Source organism: Stylophora pistillata, chromosome 12 (assembly GCF_964205215.1).
Source record: "Stylophora pistillata chromosome 12, jaStyPist1.2, whole genome shotgun sequence".
NCBI classification, from domain to species: Eukaryota; Metazoa; Cnidaria; class Anthozoa; order Scleractinia; family Pocilloporidae; genus Stylophora; species Stylophora pistillata.
Genome location: NC_142530.1, coordinates 6,420,629 through 6,442,529, shown reverse-complemented (window position 1 = coordinate 6,442,529; position 21,901 = coordinate 6,420,629). Strand labels below are relative to the sequence as shown.

General features: G+C 39.0%; 1 protein-coding gene across 1 annotated transcript; it reads right to left on the bottom strand.

Annotated features, from left to right (window-relative positions):
• Positions 1-9,349: 9,349 nt before the first annotated feature.
• LOC148718566 (uncharacterized) lies at positions 9,350-16,715 on the bottom strand. Its single transcript, XM_088741179.1, has 4 exons — positions 14,166-16,715; positions 13,736-13,973; positions 13,202-13,278; positions 9,350-11,448 (listed from the first exon to the last, which is right to left on the bottom strand). Exon 1 carries the CDS (start codon positions 16,575-16,577, stop codon positions 15,288-15,290), a length of 1,290 nt encoding a protein of 429 aa, XP_088597305.1. The 5' UTR covers positions 16,578-16,715; the 3' UTR covers positions 9,350-11,448; positions 13,202-13,278; positions 13,736-13,973; positions 14,166-15,287.
• Between the last annotated feature and the right edge of the window lie 5,186 nt (positions 16,716-21,901).

Here is a 21,901-nt window from a genome sequence, read left to right as displayed (position 1 = left end):
ATGTACGGTAGAAAATTCTTCATTAAAGAAGGAAGGGAAAATAAGAATTTTCAGTCGGTGCAATTCTAGACTTCTAAGGAGTTGAGTTCATTAGGGTTAGCATCTTTATGATCAAAGCGGGTTTAATCTGAAAGAACAAAAATAGCAGCGAATCATGGCTAAAACGCTAGACACCTTACAAGCCACAACAACGAAAGACGAGATCCCTATAGTTTTATGGGCCTGCATGTACATGATAACCAGAAAGAAAGGAATGACCTTTAAAATAGATTTTCACTCTATAGTGAGAAAAGTAACTCGCTTTTTGCGCAAATGTTCGAAACATTTCCTTTAAAGCCGTCCATGGGTCTGTTTTTTTAGGAATCAACGTCTCTGTAATCATTTTGCATTTTACATTTATATAGTGCAGAATTCTATGTGGATATATTCAGTCGCTTAATAGTATAGTAAGGTTGAGATCGAACGTCAGCATTCCGAGTACATTAAGGCAAGTATTAGTCTAGTACCCAGGCCTTCCACGGCCTACATTTCAGTTACAGTTGCACGGTAGGATCTGGGTAAACGATTAGGCAAGTGTACGTCCCAACAGAATTGAGTGAATTTGGATCTGGCCCCTATCCTCCAACTCTCCCCTCCCCTCCCCTGAGCGTCTCTGACTTAATTAGAAGGAAGATCGACACGGCTGTTTCAAAACGCCCGCCAGTGGAAATTTAGTTCGCGCATGTCAGATTTACATTTTCAATTTGAAACCGCTGAAAATGTACGCTGAACGGCTCAACAAGAAAGAGCCCACTTATAACTAAGTCACAAAAAGTATACGCGCAAAGTCCAAGGAAATAGCTAAGTTATGCGCATACATTGTTTTTTGGTTCTCTGGTTAATGTTCGCCTAGGAAATAATGCGTGTGCGGGATAGTTAACTATGCGACGGCTGAAAGGCACCTTGTTTTGACGCGAAATGATTTATGACCTCTTAGAGGTCTTCTTATTTTCAGGCAAGATTCTGATTGATTCGAATTTTTCTGTCAATAAAGAAACAACTCTGGCTTTATATCTCTCCTTTGCAGCAAGTTTCTGTACCAAGACGTTTTAATCCGAATTGTTTTGAGCAGTGTAATCCGCGATTACTTTTCACCACCGAAATAGTAAATATGGCGCCTATTTCCTCTTTGACCTCGAACAAATTCCCCTAAACTACGCCAATTTATCTTTTTGATACAATCATGCTCATCGATGGGCTAAGTAAAGAATACAAGATGTATGACAAACTGCTAAAATATCCACGGCCGTCTATTACGTGCAGGAAAGTCACACTACATGCGTGTGTTCTGCTTCGCAAAAACTGTACGTCTCGATCTGTCACGGGAAGCTACGGAAATAGTGAAAGCACGGACAAGACGTTTCATTTAGTGGAAATTTCGATCACGATCAGGGACAATAAACTTTTCAATTATATGTAACTATTTTTTCTTTGATCTGGTGGATAAATCGTTCTTCTTGGCACGATTCACATGGTTTACTGCGAGTATTCCCTTCCCCTTCAAATGGAACGCGCTACTAGCGATAACACAAAATTGCAAATATTCCCGCTCCCCTGAAGAACCGATCGAGAGAGATAGACACCCCTTCCTGAAACAAGGTAAAAACCCAAAGGGTGTACCTTTCTGAAGCTCGAAGAGTGGGTGATGCATTTTGCGTTTGACCGCTAAATTTTTTGTCTAACCTGTCTAATAGGGAAACCCAGGGGAAAAAAACGAACGAAGTTCTGTATCAAAGAGTTGTTCGTAGTGAGGGTTTCTACTGTGTATTGCGAGTTTCGTGTCAGGGACAAATACTATATATTTCTACAAAGGAAAATTTTGCTCATCTTTTTTTTAATCAGCATTTTAACAGCCGAAGAGATTTAATGGAGTGAGAGGGCTAACCATCGGGCCCCGCACCTCCGCCTTTCCTACAAGTCGAGCGTATTACATATGTTCTTTAAAACTCTAAGCTCTGTTTCCACTCGCGTAAAAGCCGCTGCATGTCGAATTAGCATATGGGATAAATCCACACTCTCGTGGAAGAAATGCTATTGATCGTAGAAGTGCCCAGGGAAATTCTCAAGACATTTTATACGCCGTTGAATGCAATATCTTTGTTCTCGCAAGTCTACGGACCCTACAGTGTCTGCAAATGTTCCCACCCTCCTCCCCTTCAGTGGCATTGGCCAAATCTTCTTTAAGATCACCCTTCGCCTTATGCAAAAGGTCTTTCGCCCATAATTTATCCATCATAAGCAGGAGCCTATTACTTGGGGCGTTCAACTCCCATACTAAGCCTATGTCACGGCATTTTCACAGAACGGTTTATTATAATATAACCAAAATAAAGCGCGTGGTCTGATTGGTCAGTTCAGCGTCCACCATTTGCCCATGGGTGTACGCTGCTGACGTGAGCAAATGCAAAGATGTAGTTTTCCGCGCGCGGTTGTTTTTTGTGGTCAGGTAAGATTTGTTCAATAAAAGAAAACTCTTTTGCAACAATGTATCAATGTTATGTTATGAAACAAGTGTCAAACGCCACAGTGTACACTATTGAATTACGGACGCACTTGGGAGGTTCGCTAAGCACTCAAGAAGCTAGAGTCACTTTCGGCTAACGTCTCGCGCGACTTGAGTGTACGCTGTGGTGTCACCATTTGTTAATTTTTAGACATCTTTTCCCGTCAAGTTATAAACTACGTGCAAATCGAGATTGGCCGAAGGGCTTCTGTGGGCAATCCCATTTCGCGATAAATTCAAACTAAAAATAGACTTGTCTGGGAAAAAACCTTGACATAAACAAAGGTCATTTGAACGCTTAATTCAAGTCACAGACTCCTGTCCTAAGGCATAAGTTGGTTTTTAGGCGAATGTGAATTAATTACTGCAATTTGCAATTCGCAGACATTTGTGTGCGAGAGAGACGAAGGTAACAGTGAAACTATTTACCGATAGTACCGGTAATAGGCGAGAAAAGTCATATACACTGCAAAAATTAATTCAAAAAAAACACTTAATTATAAAAAGCAGAAAAAAGACACTTCTTAAAAATTGGCAAACTTACTGAGTTTCTTACAGTTCTCTCTAACTCATTAAAGTCGGTATCACTGTTTCAAAGACTTTAATGAGTTAGAGAGAACTGTAAGAAACTCAGTAAGTTTGCCAATTTTTAAGAAGTGTCTTTTTTCTGCTTTTTATAATTAAGTAGTTTTTTTTAAATTAATTTTTGCAGTGTATATGTTGTAATCATTTTTATATTTCGATTTTAGCTGAAATTTCTATACTTTAATTGTATTTTTATATAATACACATCTAGTATTTAGGACCTCTATGTAAGTCACTATTGTGATGGAGCTTCCTAATAAAAGATTGTTATTATTATTAAAAGTCGAACCTTTATGCAATGTTCAAATAAGACTTAGTCGCAGAGATTTGTCAATGGTGGATTTGTATGTATGATCCAGCTTCTTAAAATAACAACTCCAGCAGATTCCAAGTCAGGATGATAGAAAATGTGTTATTTTCATTGTTAGTGAGTTATCGACGAATCCCAACTCAATCTCTTTTCAGAAGACACTTGCCCTTGTCCAGAGGGTGTGTCCTGAATGGAAGTTCTACTTTGCATTTCAATTACTGTTCAATTTTTCCACTTTTCATATGCAAATTTGTCCCACTGACTGACTGTCTCTCGCTCTTCTTGATTATTAATTAGATGCAGGGCGTGCAAACTTTACTCGACGCCAAGTATGTGATGTATCAGCCATTAATCGGCTTGCATTGTTAATCAATATTCATCAAAAATTGCAATTGCTAGTGGATCGAAATTTCAGCAAACCACACTTTCAGCCGAAGAGTTGAAACGCACTGTCCGTAGTTCTGAAGAGAAATTTTTCACTCTGGAGGGAAAAAGAGGCCTAACTCGGCAAGGAGAAGAGCTACAAAAGAATTTTATGTCACAGTAGTATAAGGTGGACATTTTTTTTGGACGATAATGCATTCACCTCCTTCGTAAAGCTGAGTTCACCGGGCCAACACGTGTCATTTCTTCGGACTGAACGACTGCTCGACTCGAAATTTTATTTCATGTGGATGTTTGTCCATGCAGAATAAGTAGCCGGCAGGGCAGGCGTAATTTTGGCGAGCGAGTGCTCGGTATTTTCTCGGTTAAAATCGTAGCTGCCCTCTTGAGTCTTTGAATTTTTCACTTGATAAAGGCTGGGGAGAGGAAGAAATTTGTACTGAGGGAAATGGGGCGAGCAATGGTCAGAATGAAGGAGAGGGGGGTGGACCAATAACACTACTTTCATCTTTCTTCGTCCCCCTCCCCCACCGTCTACTCTAACTCTAAATCAAAACGTTAACTAACCTTTAATAAGACGCCCGCGCTACAGACTAATTCAGAAGCACAATATATCGTGGTGGTTTTAAATTGTGATAGAAATTCGTCTTTTGTACGGATATTAGTGCTAGATCGATTGGGAACGTTGACCTTTAGTTAAACACGACTACATGAATTTTAGAAGACTTCTCCACTAGGTCCGTCCCTACAAACTTTTCAGATCGAGAACAAAAAAAAAAAAAAAGAAAAAATATGAAAATTTTAATTCAAAGCTCTTCATGTTACAATTTAAAATAGTAAACGGTCCCTAACCACACAGATAATTCATATGTTCAGGAAGACTGGGAGGATGCCGGCAGGAAGATGGAGGGATACAAGAGTTTGTTGTCAATAACAAACTGAAATAGTGAACGATGAGATTACCGGTACCACAAAGATAAGATCTTTGAAGTTCTATAACATCAGAAACAAAACTGGTGGCTTGTAGTAATTAAATTATATAAGGAGACTTCACTGGACACCCTGTGACGGACTTTAGTCGTGTTGTGCCTGGAAATGTACTTAAGTGCGTGGTAAGTGAATAGTTTACATCTAGCACCATTTTGGATCGATTTAATTTGTCATGGTAGGGACTGTTTTGCAGACCTTGAGCGATCGTATTATCCATTCGTCTATGAAAAAAGAAGCTCTTATTCATATTTACTGCAATTTACCACAGAAGACTTTTAAAAAGTTGCTTGCAATTGTGCACGGGTGGAAATTGGGAATTGATGAACTCCATAAATGAACACGTTCAAATGATCGCTCATTTCTTGTTTGCTTAACATTTCGTATCATAGTGACATTTTTGTTGATGTCGCAAATAGGGGATATTTGTTAAGGTGGCACTGCAACAGAAGGCCTCAGTTGAGGAAAAAAAATTCTAAAATTCATAAGAGAAATGAACTTGATTATTTTTTTTTTTTGTTCCAAATCAACGGTCATATCGCTACACACCTCAACAAAAAAAACACGGTTTTGACTATAGCTTTACTCATTGTTGATTTACAGAGCAACTATCTTCTTGTTAGACTATTTCTCTTTTTTTGGTGCGAGAATCAATTCGAAACCTCGGAAAATAAATGATTAACTGTAAACCGAATTGATCAAGACTGTAATTAAATCTCGAACTGAGTTTTGCTCGACTAAGAGGCATTTCTTTACCAAAATTAAAAAAAAAAAAAAAAAACTTACAGTGCCATCTTAAATTTGTATCACTGCTTTGCCTTGTCAAGTAAGGTAGGATAGAGGTTGCAAGAAGTCTTGGGGCTTCTTGACGATTTATTTAAAATTCAAATGCCTGGTCGCAATAGCTTTGAAATAAAAAAGATTAAGTTAACTTGTGTTTGTTACACAAACCAGCTGAGACAGAATTCTGTTACCAGTGTCGAGAAGGAAATTTTATCTTCCGATGTGATTTGAATGATTTTTTCCCCCCAAATCAAAGAAAAATAGACATCACATTGTTCGAAGAGCTATTCAAAATAAGCAAGTTCATCTGTCACTAAAACACCACTTTTGCGAAATGTCAGTCGTCATTAATCCGGTACAAAATTAAAAGAAAAATCAAGACCTTTATTTTTTAAGGGCATTTTTGCTAAGAAAATGGTTTTTATTTTGTAATTGTCTCGAAATAATTCCTTCAGGCAACAAAGTGTTTGTTCGTACATGCAATACGAGCATATGCAAAAGCAGCCCACCAAGTCCAATTTGTGTTTTTCATCGGATTCCATATAGGAAAATTTACTGCTTGACGAGGAATTCCGCGTTTAAATTGCAAGCGAAAACTGATATCGCACTCGTCGCTTCGCGATTCGTGCGATATTGCCGGTTTTCAAGTGTAATTTAACACGGAATTCGCGAGTCAGGTAATGGATTTTCCTTGAATCGCAGAACTGAATAAAAATAAGAAAAAAAGAAAACAGCAATCATAACATTGCTTTTTTTTTACTCTGAGCGCGAAATAAGAGAGGTGAAACAATATCACTTAGCCTCGTTTTGAACTCGGCTAATACCTTGCTTGGTAAACCAATCAGAATTCGAGATTTTATTCAGTTTTGAGATTTTAGTTGAGACTTTCTTGGTTTTTTGCGATGCAGCTTTTACGCGTGTTCGGATTGCGTTGTGCTTGTAGAGAAACCCTACAGCAAATTCTGGCATGATTTCCTCGTAATCCCAAAGTTTATTATGCATACAACACTTGGACAAAAGAAAGGGCTTTGTTTCAGGAAATCTCTCCCAAGAATAAACAATACATTTAGGCAATATTCAAATCTTCTTCGACCTTGAATTGTAAGGAACTATGTATTCAGTTGGTATTTGTGGCTAGTAATTCGTTAAAAAGAAACGCGCAGACTTGAATTAAGAAGTTGATGCAAAATTTATTTTCAATTAGTTAGATATTGTTTTTCCTGTTTTAAACTCGACAGTTCTAAGATGTGATGTTGCATAGGTTTTCGTCTCGCTGGTTTATGTAACACTGTCTCTGTTGGAATGATTGGTTTTAACAGTGCAACTTAAAAGTTATGTTGGACTCGACACAACAATTAATACCTTCGTTTCTATTAGGGCCAGGCGTTTGATTTTAAGGGGCGGATCTAGGGGGAGGGTGCAGGGGGTGCGCGACCCCCCCCCCCCTGAGATAAACTGCGGCTTTCTAAAACAAGTGGTATTCCTGACTACTGTATCGTTTGATATGTATTCTCAGCAGTTCATATTATGTTATTGCCTAGGCTAAAGCCTTCTTCGTATTCGCTATTACAATTTGTTTACGTCTGGTCACCAGTCTGTTACGCCATTCTTTAGTGGTGTATCCCCTCCTCAAAAAAGTCCTAGATCCGCCCCTGCGTAGCGTAGCTGTAGCACAGGGAAGTTCTTTGGTGCTGTCATTTGGGTGTAATATAGGAATTAAGAAAAGTTTTTAAACTCTTTCTTTTCATCTTTTTTTTTTTTTTGCTTTTCAAATTATGAAACGGAATCGAAAATTTGTGATATTGTTTGATGAAGAACGCGGAGTTTTATTGACCATTCTTTCAGCCTTGGCACTAAACTCAAATTTCTATCATTTCTTTCGAGAAAACGAGTAAATTATACCTGAAAATTTTTTCTAGCAACATTTGAGTTTAATTGATCTGGAGCCAAACTATAAGACGTGTTAATTCTTGCAACCGAAATCAAAACGGAATCAACATTGAAACTATTTCGGTTTTTGACATGCGTCGTGAACTCAGTAAAATCCCTAGAAATCTCATCGTGAAATTTCTTGGCTCTTGCAGAGCAATCTCGAATGATTCTACCATCCTCTCCAAAAACCTTTCTACAATAGAATTATAGATTTCAGAAAAACTCAAGTTCAAAATTGTAATTTGTTGACTTGATTATGTAGAGAATGATACGGCCTTCGCTCCGACGAAGGGCTAACGCTCAAAACGTCAGCTTTGGTAATCGTTACGGTGGCCAATTTACCATTTCAAATTTGTTGATATATCCGAGATCAAAGTAGAACTGTTTCATTAAAAAAATTGTTTCACAAATTCAGTTCAATATCTTGAAAATAGTTTTTTGAATGTTTTTCTTTCTTCTCTCCAGTGTTACATTCGAAGACTGGCTGCGTTTTAGATCTTGTATTTTGAAAAAGCATCATGGCAACTTGTAACCTAAAAAAACTAATTTGGCCATATACAAGTTAAAACATCTGCAACAACTTTTACTAATTCTATTTCGGCGATTATTTTGGAGTAAAATCTCCACACCTTGCCTTGATGCCTTTTCCTTAAAAACTCTTAAACTTCGTCTCGTGCGAAAAACTGAATTTTTAAATATTTCAAAAGAGTAAGACAGAGTAGATGCAAAATCGTGTTTACTTCTGTTTAAGCCAAGAATGAATTGGCCCTCAGTTTTCACTTTTTTGCGCGAGATGATGCTGGAATTTTTTTGTGGCGGGAAATTTAAAAGGAAGCCTCGTTAAAATTTTTGCTGAAAAAGTTGCCAGGGAAAACTGTGCAAATTGATTCAAACTTTCCCGCCAAAAGTCTTAGTATGTATACGAAAAATTTTTCTAGACACCTTTTAATTGATTTGATAGAAAATCACTTATCTAATTAACTAGCCATTGAAAAGAATTAGAATGTAAATGAAATAATTTTTTTGAATGAAATATGCGAGGCATATTGAATGTATATAAATAATTAGATTATTAAAATCGGCGCATACGTATTTTTTCTGTCTTTTGGCGGGAAAATTCGCTACATTTGAACAAATGTTACTTTCATAATTAAAATGAATTGGCGCATGCGTATTAAAAGCTCCCGTATTTTTTCTGATTTTTTTGGCGGGAAAATTTAACTCGTTGAAAAGTTCTTGACAATGTCAACTAGAATGTCTCACAATATTGTGAAATAAATGTGTTCCGACTCAAGTTCCATAATTTTTCTGGTTGTGATTCGCTGTACTGATTTCGAGAGAAATGTCCGTCTTGTGGTTTGATTACAGACCATCTACAAGAAAATGATAATGCGCAATTAATCAACAAGCGAAGGGGAGTTGCAACGTGAAATCACCAAAATTTACGTCGTCTGCGAACCGAAACCGCGACGGCAAATTATTTTTATTTCCATTTGGAACTCGACGCTACCGTTGAACGTTATGTTGGGGCTGAGTTATGGCGCAGTATGAGATAGTAAACACATGCAGCCATTTTCGAAATTCTAATTAAAAGTAGAAATACATTTTTTAATGGACGTTTTCCTTGGCGTTGCCATCCTTACTGTTGAAGCTCCCTGGGGACCCCTTTAACTCCTACCTGTGACCAAGCCTGAAATTCTCCTTACAATATAAGTTCAAAATCTAGCAGACAAGTGCTGAGAATAAAGGACAGTGTCAATTAGGGGTTGAACGGTTGATCCAACGGCAAATTTTCCCAACTAACATCATAAGAGTTGTAAGGCGGATGGTGAGGAAAAATGATTTTAATGATGACAGAGTTCAATGTATTTGGCAATGAAAGAGATCAGTATAGAAATCCTGAAATGATCTTTGTCTATAATAATAATAATAATAATAATATTGATCAATTTCTATAGCGCATTTCCATGTAAATGCCTAATGCGCTTTACAACACTGTGCGGGCGACTTTTCCAGACTGCCGGCGGCAGTTTACAATAAATAAAGAAGAAATTTTACAGATGCCCCATTCCCAGTAACAAGGCCAGACCACATCACAATAATCTCGTGATGTGGGTTCTTTAACGTCCCCTGCCGAAATTAACTAATTGATAGGTGCAGGAGACGGGACCTATGGCTTTACGTCCTATCCGAGAAGACGAAGCAATGTGAGTGAAGCGTCTTGTTTAAGGACCCAACGTCAAGCCCCAGCCAGGACTTGAACCCGGGCCATCTGACCCAGAGTCCAGCGCACTGACCACTGGACTACTCACGCCTCACGTCTATGTCAAGGAACCTAAACGTAAACGCAACCTAGATTAAAAGATAATATCGTAATTACTGATCAATGTTCTAAAAAATTCAAATTAATGAATGAAGGACTTTTCAAAGTGTCAATAGTATTTAGCTTGAAGAAAACTAATTGGGGACGCTATTTACGTATTACAATATACCTAAGCTACCCAAAGTGAAAATTATTAACACTTTAATTCATAATGTATAGAATAGATAGATAAATGAATACGGGAATGAAGTATAATAACTTTGTAAAATAAGCTTAGAAGATATCGAATATATAAAAAAATGCAAAATTCGAAGCGGCCTAGCGGTAGATATCACAGTTTTACAATTATTTATTAAGAGTGATAGATCTTTGCTTTTACTACTGTTTTTAAAGAAACCTGCGCTCTCAAAATTGATATTCCTGAAATGGTTGTATCTTAGTATTTAGTAATTATACGTTGTTGTTTTTGATAGAACAGCTGAGAAATTCTCAAATTCTGTCATTAGGTCTTTTGAAGTCTTGAAACGCACGTGCTGAGCTACTGTTCTGCTCGTTGAAACTTTTCCTTCGCTACGTTCCTGACTTTCTTAAAATCCTTCACTCAAATTCATGTATATTTAAATCAGCTTGATGTCAATTACTTAGTAAACTGTTTTTCAAAATTTTAGATCCAAGACATTTAGGCAGTAAAATCTGAATATTTTAAACAGTCCTTCACGTGAAATAAATAAATTCATTCCTTTGAAGAATTCGATCCTTGTGAATATTTTTGAAGCAATTCTTGATTTTATCACATTCAAAACTCGATTTCTTCAGCATATTTACGCAATACGATAAAGGGGGTTTCAAAAAATTTGGGTTCACACCGAGCAGGATAAAGTTTGCAACGTTCATATTTCTATATCCAAACAGTTTTTTTAGACTACAACTTTTCGTGATGCTTTTTAACAAGTTAAAATGTTTTTTAAAAGTACCATACGTAACGACTGGACCAGAAAATATCATAGAAACACGAATTCAATTTATTCAAGATTCAAGCTGAGTTCTTCAACCAACAACCATCGTTGGTGTTATGCTCATTACAAATAATATCAAACCCTTCACTGATTTAAAAATGAGTCCTTCAAACAGTTTGAGGAATATAAATTTTCGGAGTTTCCTTTTTGAAAATGGTTTCGCCTTAGAGAATTTTGGCATTCAATTAAGCTTTCAAATCTTTTATGAATAAATTTTAAGTTAAAAAAAATCCTCAGAGAGTTAAGCTTTACAGAGATGTAAACAAGAGTTCTTGAAAAAAAAAATTAGAAATATAAATTTCTGGAGCAGAGTTTGTTCTAGCCTCAAAAGCCATTTGACTATTTGGCTCCAGCAAAACATAATTAGTGCTTTAAAAAAGAAAGGTATCAATTTTAAAAAAGCACAGTGAACTTGTTCTTTGCCTCAAAAGCTACGCCATTTGACAGTTAGGCTCCAAAGTTTTCATCGAGCGAGGTAGAACTCGTACACAACTACTCAGCGACACTACTTGGCATACATAGGCTCGAGCAAAAAAGGCTCGAGTAAAAAGCTCTAATTTCCAAAAAACGTTTTTACCCATCTCACCTATCAGGGATAAAAAGAATATATTCAAAAACTTAATTCATTGTCTTTAATTTTTGGAGTGTACTGACCTAGTTTTGGGCTCAAGAGCTTAGATATTTAATAAAGGCTGTTAGTTTCTAAGGAAACTGTTTGGGGCTGCGTCGGTGAGGGTAACGAAATAATTTGAAAATATCAACAAAGTTGAAATGGTAAATTGGACACCGTTACGATTATAAAAGCTGACGTTTCGAGCGTTAGACCTTCGTCGGAGCGAATTGGGGAATTGTGGGTTGTGTGTGCTCTTAAAGGCAGAAAATGGAGCTACGTGATTGAAGGGAACATGGCAACGACAAAAACACGAATAAATTAGTGGAATGAAAAGCGTTCGTTGATACCTGTGGGATTTAGACTCCCGGTTTGAAAGATGAGCTTTTGTTCTAGAGTTTTCCGGCTTTCCGTGCTACCTAAGTGTAAGGAAAGACCGCAGATTGCGATGTGTTGCTTAGAATGGTTAGGTAAATTAAAATGCCTAGCGACTGGTTTTGATGTGTCCTTGTCATTCCTTTCCACGTCAGTTTCAATTGAAGGTATCGGTTTATGCACTTGTGTGTATCACAAACCTACAGACTCGCATAATTACTTGCTGTTTTCGACTTCGCGTCCATCTCACGTTAAGAATTCCATTCCTTTTTCTCAGTTTCTAAGACTTCGTCGTTTATATAATGATGACTCTGATTTCCACCACAAATCAGAGTCAATGTGCCAGTTTTTTGATAAACGTGGTTACCCTGATTCTGTCGTTCAAGCGGGTTACCACCGCGCACAACTTATTGATCGACATTCAGCACTACAAACGTCTCATAAGGAAGATTCCGACCGCATTCCATTCACTCTCACGTTTGACCCTCACAACCACTCAGATAAATCCATCATTCTTAAAAACTTCAAATTACTTCAAAACGATCCAGAGACAAGCACTATCTTTTCGCAGCCTCCGATCATTTCATTCAAATGCGACAAAAACATAGGCAATTTTTTGGTCAGAAGTTCTTTTCATACTAATGACCAACCATGCACTTTTAAATGCGCTCGTGCACGATTCAAAAGGTGTCCTTTCCAACACTGAGAAAATATCGGGACCCAAACGATCCATTAAGATCACCGATCACTTAACGTGCACCTCCGCCAATGTCATCTATTGCATAACTTGCACTTATTGCAAAAAGATTTACATCGGCGAAACAGGCAGAAGACTAGGTGACCGATTCCGAGAACATCTTCGCGATGTGGAGAGGAATGACAAGGACACATCGAAACCAGTCACTAGAAATTTTAATTTACCTAACCATTCTAAGCAACACATGGCAATCTGCGGTCTTTCCTTACACTTAGGTAACACGGAAAGCCGGAAAACCCTTGAACAAAAGCTCATCTTTCAAACGAGCAGTCTAAATCCCACAGGTATCAACAAACGCTTTTTTAATTTATTCGTGTTTTTCTCGTTGCCATGTTCCCACCAATCACGTAGCTCCTTTTTCTGCCTTTAAAAGCACACACAACCCACAATTCCCCTATTCGCTCCGACGAAGGGCTAACGCTCGAAACGTCAGCTTTTATAATCGTAACGGTGGCCAATTTACCATTTCAACTTTGTTGATATATTCAAATTATTTAGATATTTAACAGTTTGGCTCTAAGGCATTCATAAAATTACGAAAAAACCAAAACATAATCATTGCTTTAAAATGGGCTCTGAAAAAACTAAATAGCAAACCTTTTAAGATGCTATCCCATTCTGCTTTCCTCCCATGTATTTCTTCATTTCCAGACCATTCCATCCCAGGCTTTACGCTGTAAGAAAAACAGACTTAGTTGGAGCACTCGCGTCTAATAACGATAATTTTTGTCGAATGGAGGAAGAAATATTATAAATATTTCCATAATAAATGCCCATGTTAGGGCGAAGTTAAACCCTAACCCCTAAAGCGGGGGCGAATGGGTCAAACTTAACGAGGGCAAAAGAGATGAAATTGAAGTAATAAGGATTTGAAAAGGTCACTGTGTCAACAATTTTGTCGCTGATTGTAGGTTCAAAAGTAAAGAGGATCTTGATAACATAAGCGATTAATACGCGAACAGTAAAGCAACATTTCGCTCTGTTGCTATGAAAGTCATCCGGTTTACGAACAACTGTCATGCTTTCTTTTTACATTTTTACATTCTTCTCATTCATTCAGTATTTAAGGGAAAGGACAAAAACATGAAAACCGTATTTCTATCGAAAATTATTAATACCTGAGTTATATACCTTGACGAAGATTCGTGACAAAATGACATCCATCACTCCTCCACGTCGAATTCGAACAAATCCATTTAGCAGACACGAAGAAACACACCTAGAGGGTTGACCTTCACTGCTTGTAACTGTTGACTTCAAAGGGAAAAACGATGAAATGATGTGCTTATTTACACCAGAGAAGTCAAACAAGACCCTATTAAGATTTCTTGTAGTTCACAACTGAAATATTTCCACTTGCAAGACTCGCCTGACAAAAAATCGAAACATAATTGTAATTAAAATTAGTTTCCTGACTCTGTTGGTGGACCAGCAAGATCTTCAGTCAGTTTCGTTTAGTCGTGAGATGAGAATAAATGCGAAATTAGCCATATACTGTAAAAGAAGCTCGTAAGAGGGCTGCAATAGCGATGTGATTAAAGAAATATGAACTGTCACTCACCGCAGATGAAGTACGTGTAAAAATTTGAGATTTCCTTTCAAAAGCGTTTCTCAGTCACTCTCGATCAGCGCATGATCCATGATCTCCACCTGTGAACTCAACAAATTGAGTATTTGCGGTGTTTCACATTACTTCAATCTACACGATAACGGAAGAAATAGCTCTAGGACAAATAGACAAATCCAAAAACCAACTCAGAAAACAAAACAAAAACAAAACAAAACAAATATAATGCAAACAAGAGAGAAAAAAAACAACAACAAAATAAGAGAACAAAACAAAAACAAAAAAACCCACACAAAAAAGAAACATTATAAAACAAAACGAAACAAGAAAGGAAGGAATTAGTTAAGACTTAACAACTCTTCTGATGTCCGCAATAAATGCTAGAATGGGTGTTAGAGAAACTATCGTAAATTACCTCGTCCACCCGAGGCTGCTCGCCGGCTCTCATTACTGATACAAATGGGAGTAAGAAGAAAAGTCTGAATGTAAGCTCTCAGAGTGCAAGGTGGTAACTTTCAGACTTGCACAACACCTAACACTTTCACGCGAGAGTGAAATAGCGCTATCGCAAAAATACAAGATTCTTCATTATGTGGCCTATCGTTCCTAGCAATGGCACGCAATGTGACTCCACCCCAACCCCCCCACCTTCTCCCGGCAAGAAGCTTTTCCAGCTGGAACCAATTAGTGACATTCCAAAAGATGGCCCGAGACATCAGGTACGAGTGCTACAGTCAAACATGTCATACACCATCAAAACACGTCCAAAACGCTGACTTTTCTTTGGTATTGTGTTATATGTAGTTGCAAAACGTGTCTCGTTCAAACAGTTTAAAGAACTGAAGAGATTTTATTGTAAAACAATAATATTAGAACAAATGGAACTTTAATTTCTTAATTAAATGTCGCAAAAACGCAACAAAAAACTGTAACAGCTATGCATATCAATTTTTTGTTCACTAACAACTTTTCTTAATTTCCGAAATATTAGGTTTCAGTCTATATTGATATGTGCGAATCAGCCGAAAGCAAATCAGATAGGCTGGTCAACAAGAATATCAACTGAAGGCAACTTCATGTGTTCATCGTAGTGGCTAAGGAGTTGGGAAGCACTGCTCAGTTCCTCCTGGCAAATCCAGCAAGTAAATGTTTCATCGTGGTCTGAAGAATATGGCTGCAGTTCAAAGTGCAATCTTTCATGTTTTCGCAGTGTTCCCTTTCGAGTAAAACACTTCTCACACGTTTTGCACTGGTACAGCTTCTCTTCAGTGTGGGATCTTCCAACCACTCGAAAATGTATCTTCGATCTTTCATGTTTTTGTAGACTTCCTTTTTCAGTAAACCACTTGTCACAAGGTTTGCACTGGTATGGCTTCTCTCCGGTGTGGGATCTTTCATGCACTTGTAGATGTCCCTTTCGAGCAAAACACTTTTCACAAGTTTTGCACTGGTATGGCTTCTCTCCGGTGTGGGATCTTTCATGCACTTGTAGATGTCCCTTTTGAGCAAAACACTTTTCACAAGTTTTGCACTGATATGACTTTTCTCCGGTGTGGGATCTTTCGTGTATTTGTAGATATCCCTTTCGAGTAAAACACTTTTCACAAGTTTTGCACTGGTATGGCTTCTCTCCAGTATGGGATCTTTCATGCACTTGTAGATGTCCCTTTCGAGTAAAACACTTTTCACAAGTTTTGCACTGATATGACTTTTCTCCGGTGTGGGATCTTTCGTGTATTTGTAGATATCCCTTTCGAGTAAAACACTTTTCACAAGTTTTGCACTGGTATGGCTTCTCTCCAGTATGGGATCTTTCATGCACTTGTAGATGTCCCTTTCGAGTAAAACACTTTTCACAAGTTTTGCACTGATATGACTTTTCTCCGGTGTGGGATCTTTTGTGTATTTGTAGATATCCCTTTCGAGTAAAACACTTTTCACAAGTTTTGCACTGATATGGCCTCTCTCCAGTGTGGGATCTTTCATGTACTTGTAGACAGTCCTTTCGAGTAAAACACTTATCACAAGTTTTGCACTGATATGGCCTCTCTCCAGTGTGGGATCTTTCATGTCTTTTAAGATCTTTTTTATGTTTAAAACACTTATCACAAGATTTGCACTGGTATGGTTTCTCTCCAGTGTGAGATCTTTCATGTACTCTAAGATCGTTTTTATGTTTAAAACACTTATCATAAGTTTTGCACTGATATGGCTTCTCTCCAGTGTGGGATCTTTCATGTACTCTAAGACTTTTTTTATGTTTAAAACACTTATCACAAGATATGCACTGGTATGGCTTCTCTCCAGTATGGGATCTTTCATGTATTCTAAGACTTCCCTTTGCAGTAAAGCACTTATCACAAGTTTTGCACTGATATGGCATCTCTCCAGTATGGGATCTTTCATATACTCTTAAGATCTTTTTTATGTTCAAAACACTTCTCACAAGATTTGCTCTGGTATGGTTTCTCTCCTGTGTGAGATTGTTCATGTGATTTTAGATTTCCTGTTGAAGCAAACCACTTGTCACAAAATTTGCACTGGTATGACCCTCTCCTGTGTGGGATCTTTCATGTATTTGAAGGTGTCCTTTTTGTGTAAAACAATTGTCACAAGTTTTGCATTTAAATACCTTTTCCACACACCAGTTGCCTTCAGGTTTATCAGATTCTTTAACCCTTGATTTGATTTTGCAGTTGCTGTGTACCTTGTTAGCACTGGATATTTCTGTTTTTGTCATGTAAGCATCAATTGGGAGACACTCCTTCAAAGTAATCTAGAATGCCTGAAGAAAAGAAATACATTCAGTGGGGCATAAAATTATTTGACAGCAATTTACTTTTCAATTTTGGTAGCCTTAGATTAAGCTTGAATGGGCAGATCAATTGGATAGCATTTTGAGTTGAAATGTACTTAAAACAGCTGCAGTACTTTTATAGAAAGGAAGTATTATTATAACAATTGCCACTTACAAAGGGATTCACAAGAAGGTGCAAATTACTAGCCAGCATCTACAAAGGAACACTTTACATTTAGTCAGCACAAACAAAGACAAAGTTTTAGTTCCTAAGATTTTTTATTTTAAGCTTTTATTTATAGTTGTGACTGTGAAAAGGTTTGGTCAAAAGACCTGTGGGAAGGATTAGTCACTCCAAATTTAACCACCAAGTGTAGCAACAAAAATTATAAACAATGGACTAAAGAGATTTCCAATAGACCATACTAGAAAGAATCTGCTTATGAGATAAAAAGGAATCATGATGAAAATTTCAATAAAAATCTAAAACATAAATGCGTATTATTACACGACTCGGGCAGTCAGAGGGCCAATAACTAAAATCAACCAATGAAAATGCTCTATTGCCGGTCATAATAAGTCTCTTATTAACCAAGCTTGCTTGGGACCGTACTGGAAGAATATCAGCCCTCGGTCTTTTTTGTACGGACTGAGTGACGCTCAGTCCGTACTGTCAAGACCTCGGGCCGATATTCTCCCAGTATGGCCCTTGCACTTGGTTAATAAGATATATGTATTAACCTAAGGGCCTCTCCCTATGAGCAGACAAAGCTACAATTGTCTCCACATGATTAAAGTATAGATTTTGTCATTAGGAGTTTTTGTCTCGTCTGTTATAATACCATCAACAGCCAGATCTGCTCATAAAACTATGGGACTTTTTGTGAGAGAAATAGTCTGTTGTCCATGCGAGCAGCTCTCGCTCAGTTGTTCACTGATGTGTGACAATGACAAATGAAATTAAACATTCCTTTGCTCATTTCTATAATCACCTGAGTAATTATACTAAAACAATTATTCGCCTCAGGCTTGTGAATATTGGTGAATATTCCTCTTGACTTCATCTCGGGGAATATTCACCAATATTCACTTTTCCTTCAGCGAATAATTGTTAATTATGCTTATCACTTGTCTGCTTGATAATGTATTGATATTGCGAGGACAATGTCTGTCTTGGTCACTGACAAGAGTTAAAGAGTTTGCCTGCACTCACACATCAAATCCCATCAATGGGGTATGGATTGTATAATTTTTCCAGCTTGTTCTCTGCAAGTTTTTTGTCTTTAATTTAAGAAAACAAATCCTTAATTTTCTCAAAACACCTTTAGATGTTTTTTTCCACAACATAACCATAGAAACTGATATCACAGGTCAAATAACTTATATCTAGCAACATTTCTTTTTCAAAAAAACTATTTTATACGGCACTGGATGATAAAAGGGAGAGCCATCTCAAAGGAACTAAGATTTGCCACCTTAAGGTTACTCCAAACCTTAGCAGGTCCCTTCACCCAAAAAGTTTGCCTACAGTTTGTAGTTCAGTTGGTACGATGCCCAAGTAGTATCTGGCAGGCATGGGTTGAAATCCCTGCATTATTGCTTTACTTAACAACTATTGAAAATGACATGTGATTTTGGAAACACTGCTTTCATTGAAAAGTCCTCTTTATTCAAGAGTTGTTGATGACAATGGAAATGCCTACCTTATAAATGGAGGAATTTCAAAGTAAATTTAAAATCAAAACAAACTTCTACAGTAGTTTAAATTGATGGTGATAACTCCATCAAATTAAAAAAGAAAATCCAGATGGATAAAACTCCCAAACCTTAACTGCTGAATATAACAAAGGTCCTCTGTACCCAATGGTTCGACTGGGATGCACTGCAAGCATTAGTATAAAATCATATTAGATAGCAACACCATTCAGCCATCTGGTAACAAAAAGTGGAAAACCACTTCTCCAATCTATTTTTTAGCCGAAATGGTAAATTGGCCACCGTAACGGTTACAAAAGCTGATGTTTCAAGCGTTAGCCCTTCATCGGAGCGAAAATTATTAATTCTCTGCATTGGGTATATATATGAATCAACAAGAGACATTAAACTTTAGATAAGAAGTCCAGTCAAAAGATACTTTGAACTCAGTTGTTAAAGAAAAATTGGCAGATAGTGACCCCAAGGCATTCATAGTGGAGCTCTAAGCAGATGAGGTTTTTAATATTGGAATAAAGGTGCTGTAAAACTACATACAAAAATTAGAGTGATTTTAATTGACAAAAGAATAATTAAGATGCATTAAATCGCGCCAATAAGGTGCATCATTAATTTCCTGTATTGAGGTATTTTTACCCTTGATAAATTGAACCAAATACGTGACAAATCAAACCAAGCAGTGTACTGCATCTCAAAATATTTACGTTACGTTCTGGTTTCTGCGGTAATTTAGGCTTCTGTTTTCACTCGACTTCTATATAATTAACTACAACTCCTAATACCTCGAGCCTTTCTCGATTTCCCACAAAGGCTCGAGTTAATGGTTGGACTTTTAATTTTTAGCGCCAAAATGGGGCTATTGTTTATGAACACCTAAAACTTCGACTCTCCCTCCACGAAGACTCAAACTTCAGACGTGGAATAGGCCTTGAGTCCTGTTTACCTCATGATCAACGATCAAACGTCACAGGATAACAAGTTTTTCTGTTTAAATTGTACCTGAAATGACACTCATACTAGCTGAGTCACCTCGATTTGCGCTGCAATCGCGCAAAATAGCCCGAGTCCTGAAGCAATAACTACAGTTGAAAAAACAAACAATCTCCTGAACCATTACTGCCATCTTGAAGTATTATGCTTAATTTAAAATTTGTTCTCTTACCTTAGCTAGATCTTCATGTGATTTGCTTCGATTCATGGGGATGACGCCATATCGAAGGCGGCAAGTAATTCATGGCAGTCTCCATATAGACTCCCTGTTACCCATTCTTTTGCACAGGGTACACAGGCTGCACAGGGTAGACAGGGTAGACAGGGTGCACATGGGTACACACGGGTACACACGGGTACACAGGGTACACACGGTACACAGGGTACACAGGGTACACAGGGTACACAGGGTATACAGGGTACACACGGGTACACACGGGTACACAGGGTACACACGGTACACAGGGTACACAGGCTACACAGGGTACACAGGGTATACAGGGTACACACGGGTACACACGGGTACACAGGGTACACACGGTACACAGGGTACACAGGGTACACAGGGTACACAGGGTATACAGGGTACACACGGGTACACACGGGTACACAGGGTACACAGGGTACACAGGGTACACACGGGTACACACGGGTACACAAGGTACACAGGATACACAGAGTACACAGGGTACACACGTGTACACAGGGCACACAGGGTGCACACGGGTACACAGGGTACACATGGGTACACACGGGTACACACGGGTACACAGGGTACACAGGGTACACAGGGTACACAGGGTACACAGGGTACACAGGGTACACAGGGTACACACGGGTACACAGGGTACACATGGGTACACAGGGTACACAGGGTACACACGGGTACACATGGTACATAGGGTACACAGGGTACACAGGGTACACAGGGAACACAGGGTACACAAGGTACACACGGGTACACACGGGTACACACGGGTACAGAGGGTACACAGGGTAGACACGGGTACACAGGGTACACAGTGTACACAGGGTACACAGGGTACACACGGGTACACAGGGTATACAGGGTACACAGGGTACACAGGGTACACAGGGTACACATGGTACACATGGTACACAGGGTGCAAAGGGTACACACGGGTACACACGGGTACACACGGGTACACCGGGTACACAGGGTAGACACGGGTACACAGGGTACACAGTGTACACAGGGTACACAGGGTACACACGGGTACACAGGGTATACAGGGTACACAGGGTACACAGGGTACACAGGGTACACATGGTACACATGGTACACAGGGTGCAAAGGGTACACACGGGTACACAGGGTACACAGGCTACACAGGGTACACAGGGTATACAGGGTACACACGGGTACACACGGGTACACAGGGTACACACGGTACACAGGGTACACAGGGTACACAGGGTACACAGGGTATACAGGGTACACACGGGTACACACGGGTACACAGGGTACACAGGGTACACAGGGTACACACGGGTACACACGGGTACACAAGGTACACAGGATACACAGAGTACACAGGGTACACACGTGTACACAGGGCACACAGGGTGCACACGGGTACACAGGGTACACATGGGTACACACGGGTACACACGGGTACACAGGGTACACAGGGTACACAGGGTACACAGGGTACACAGGGTACACAGGGTACACACGGGTACACAGGGTACACATGGGTACACAGGGTACACAGGGTACACACGGGTACACATGGTACATAGGGTACATAGGGTACACAGGGTACACAGGGAACACAGGGTACACAAGGTACACACGGGTACACACGGGTACACACGGGTACAGAGGGTACACAGGGTAGACACGGGTACACCGGGTACACAGGGTAGACACGGGTACACAGGGTACACAGTGTACACAGGGTACACAGGGTACACACGGGTACACAGGGTATACAGGGTACATAGGGTACACAGGGTACACAGGGTACACATGGTACACATGGTACACAGGGTGCAAAGGGTACACACGGGTACACACGGGTACAGAGGGTACAGAGGGTACACAGTGTACACAGGGTACACAGGGTATACACGGGTACATACGGGTACACAGGGTGCACAGGATACACAGGGTACACAGGGTACACAGGGTACAGAGGGTACACAGGGTACACACGGGTACACACGGGTACAGAGGGTACACAGGGTACACACGGGTACACACGGG

Bases quoted from the DNA above. Each gene is read 5' to 3' on its own strand.
- LOC148718566 (XM_088741179.1), bottom strand. From the start codon at position 16,577: ATGAAAGATCCCATACTGGAGAGATGCCATATCAGTGCAAAACTTGTG.